At 34.3% G+C, this 1,770-nt stretch overlaps 1 protein-coding gene across 1 annotated transcript; it reads right to left on the bottom strand.

Annotated features, from left to right (window-relative positions):
• On the bottom strand, nucleotides 1–1,499 carry LOC124894655 (protein RRC1-like). The gene is made up of 3 exons (XM_047405246.1): nucleotides 1,343–1,499; nucleotides 1,121–1,256; nucleotides 1–964 (listed from the first exon to the last, which is right to left on the bottom strand). The coding sequence occupies exons 1-3, from the start codon at nucleotides 1,403–1,405 to the stop codon at nucleotides 915–917; spliced, it is 249 nt and encodes an 82-aa protein (XP_047261202.1). The 5' UTR covers nucleotides 1,406–1,499; the 3' UTR covers nucleotides 1–914.
• Between the last annotated feature and the right edge of the window lie 271 nt (nucleotides 1,500–1,770).

The raw sequence follows: 1,770 nt of genomic DNA, 5'->3' as shown, positions 1-1,770 counted from the left end.
ATCATTAGTGGAAATTTTAACTAAGCTAGCATTTTCATAATTAAGAAAAATGTGAGAGAGATGATGAAGTCTGGTGCTAATGTATAAAATGATTAAATCAATTTCAAGGCTAGCTAAAATTCATCTCCTAAAACCAAATACATAAGTACAAGATTGAAATTAAATACAGCCAAAGCACGAAGAGTTTCCTATGAGGAAACATTGATGATACTATAATGCATGCCCTATTAGGGCATCCCAATAGTAAATTGATTTGGTCAGATTTATCATATGCCGACACCATTGACCAGTTTGGGTGTATATGCAGAAATTGGCACTTCAACCTGCTTGGATTATACCTATACAAATAGAAGCAATTCGACGAGCAATGACATGACATGCAAGTCGTGGTCAAAAATATGGATATCTGTATTTTGTAGTAAAATCAGTTACACTAATACCCGCAAAAACACATACACCTTCCCCGATTGACAAAAATGTTCTCCAACTGACACTTGAACAGTTGGGTTGTTACGCTCATTACTAAAGTTGAAGAGATGACATATAACCAAGGTATATTTTTTTTATTGGAGGTTGAATCGATGATGAGTATTTCATTGAAATTGTTTGTATGAAAAGTTCCTGAAAATTGAGTGATCAAACTCCTAATGCAAAGGCAGATTTAGTGACCCTAAGCTACAATTGACTATTTCATAAGAATTTGTCATTTAGCAACATATTTATCATTTGAAGGTAAGTCAAAGGAAGACTGAATTTGCACAAATCTAATTTCTAACTGTCAATGACACAAAGCGATCCGGAAACAAGTAAACATATAAAAGCCTAATAAATACAATGATATCATCACGAAAAATTTGGTATTCAGTATCCTAAATTACAGTAACATGGTAACATGGTCAATCAAAAGCATTAGTTTACCTACTTCCCTTCTTTAAACCTGAACCCTCATCTTTAGAATTTCCACCTGCCATCCTCGAATGAATAGAAAAGGTCCATATGTTTAATAATTTATTCATGTAAGAAAAAAATCATTTTATTTGTAAGAACTAATAAAACAAGACTTATATACGTAATCAAAGAAAGAAGAATAACAAACATAATATAGATTCTTGCAACGGACCTTCTGAATCGATCTTCAACTTATCATTTGGATTGATGGTTCCCCCTCTAACAAATGCCTTGGAACCTGGCGTATTATCCGCTTGGAATGATTCCACAAACTCCTGATACAGACGAGCTGTTTCATCCTCTGCCCTCTGCCAATATAAGACATACATAGTGAGCAAAATGGAAAATCGCCTAACCATTTTCCACGGCAAACCAAAATTGCTACAGCTTATACCTTTTTCTTTGCCTCTTCCTCTTCTCTATGCTTCTGGAAAGGTGTCTTCTTCCGAGAACTCATCTTCTCACCAGATACTTCAACTGGAAAACAGAAATTTTGGTAAACATGCTTCGGTTCAGAAAAACATCATTAAAAATGTAATATTCCGACAACTGACTTGGAAGGAACAATTTTCCACCGTATGTTCTTCCAACGCTCATACAAGCCACAAGGGTTCTTGATCTTTTTTAAATTACAGGTGCATAATACCCTAAGCTACCAAGGATGAGAACTCCACAAAGATCATAATCAATCGTTTGGCATGGCAGAAAATGTTAGTGTTATTTTTCTAAAAGAAAATATTTCAGCTAAAAGGAAAATAGATGTTGCTTATGAGAATAAGTCATTTTCCTTTATAAGTATCCCAACTCTTACTACTATCACTT

Source organism: Capsicum annuum, unplaced genomic scaffold (assembly GCF_002878395.1).
Source record: "Capsicum annuum cultivar UCD-10X-F1 unplaced genomic scaffold, UCD10Xv1.1 ctg76520, whole genome shotgun sequence".
NCBI lineage: Eukaryota > Viridiplantae > Streptophyta > Magnoliopsida > Solanales > Solanaceae > Capsicum > Capsicum annuum.
This window is presented reverse-complemented; position numbering and strand designations above follow the sequence as displayed.

Coding starts and splice junctions, on each gene's coding strand:
- LOC124894655 (XM_047405246.1), bottom strand. CDS start 1,405: ATGAGTTCTCGGAAGAAGACACCTTTCCAGAAGCATAGAGAAGAGGAA. Junction 1,257..1,342: donor AGGAAGAGGCAAAGAAAAAG/GTATAAGCTGTA, acceptor TTATATTGGCAG/AGGGCAGAGGATGAAACAGC. Junction 965..1,120: donor GTTGAAGATCGATTCAGAAG/GTCCGTTGCAAG, acceptor CGAGGATGGCAG/GTGGAAATTCTAAAGATGAG.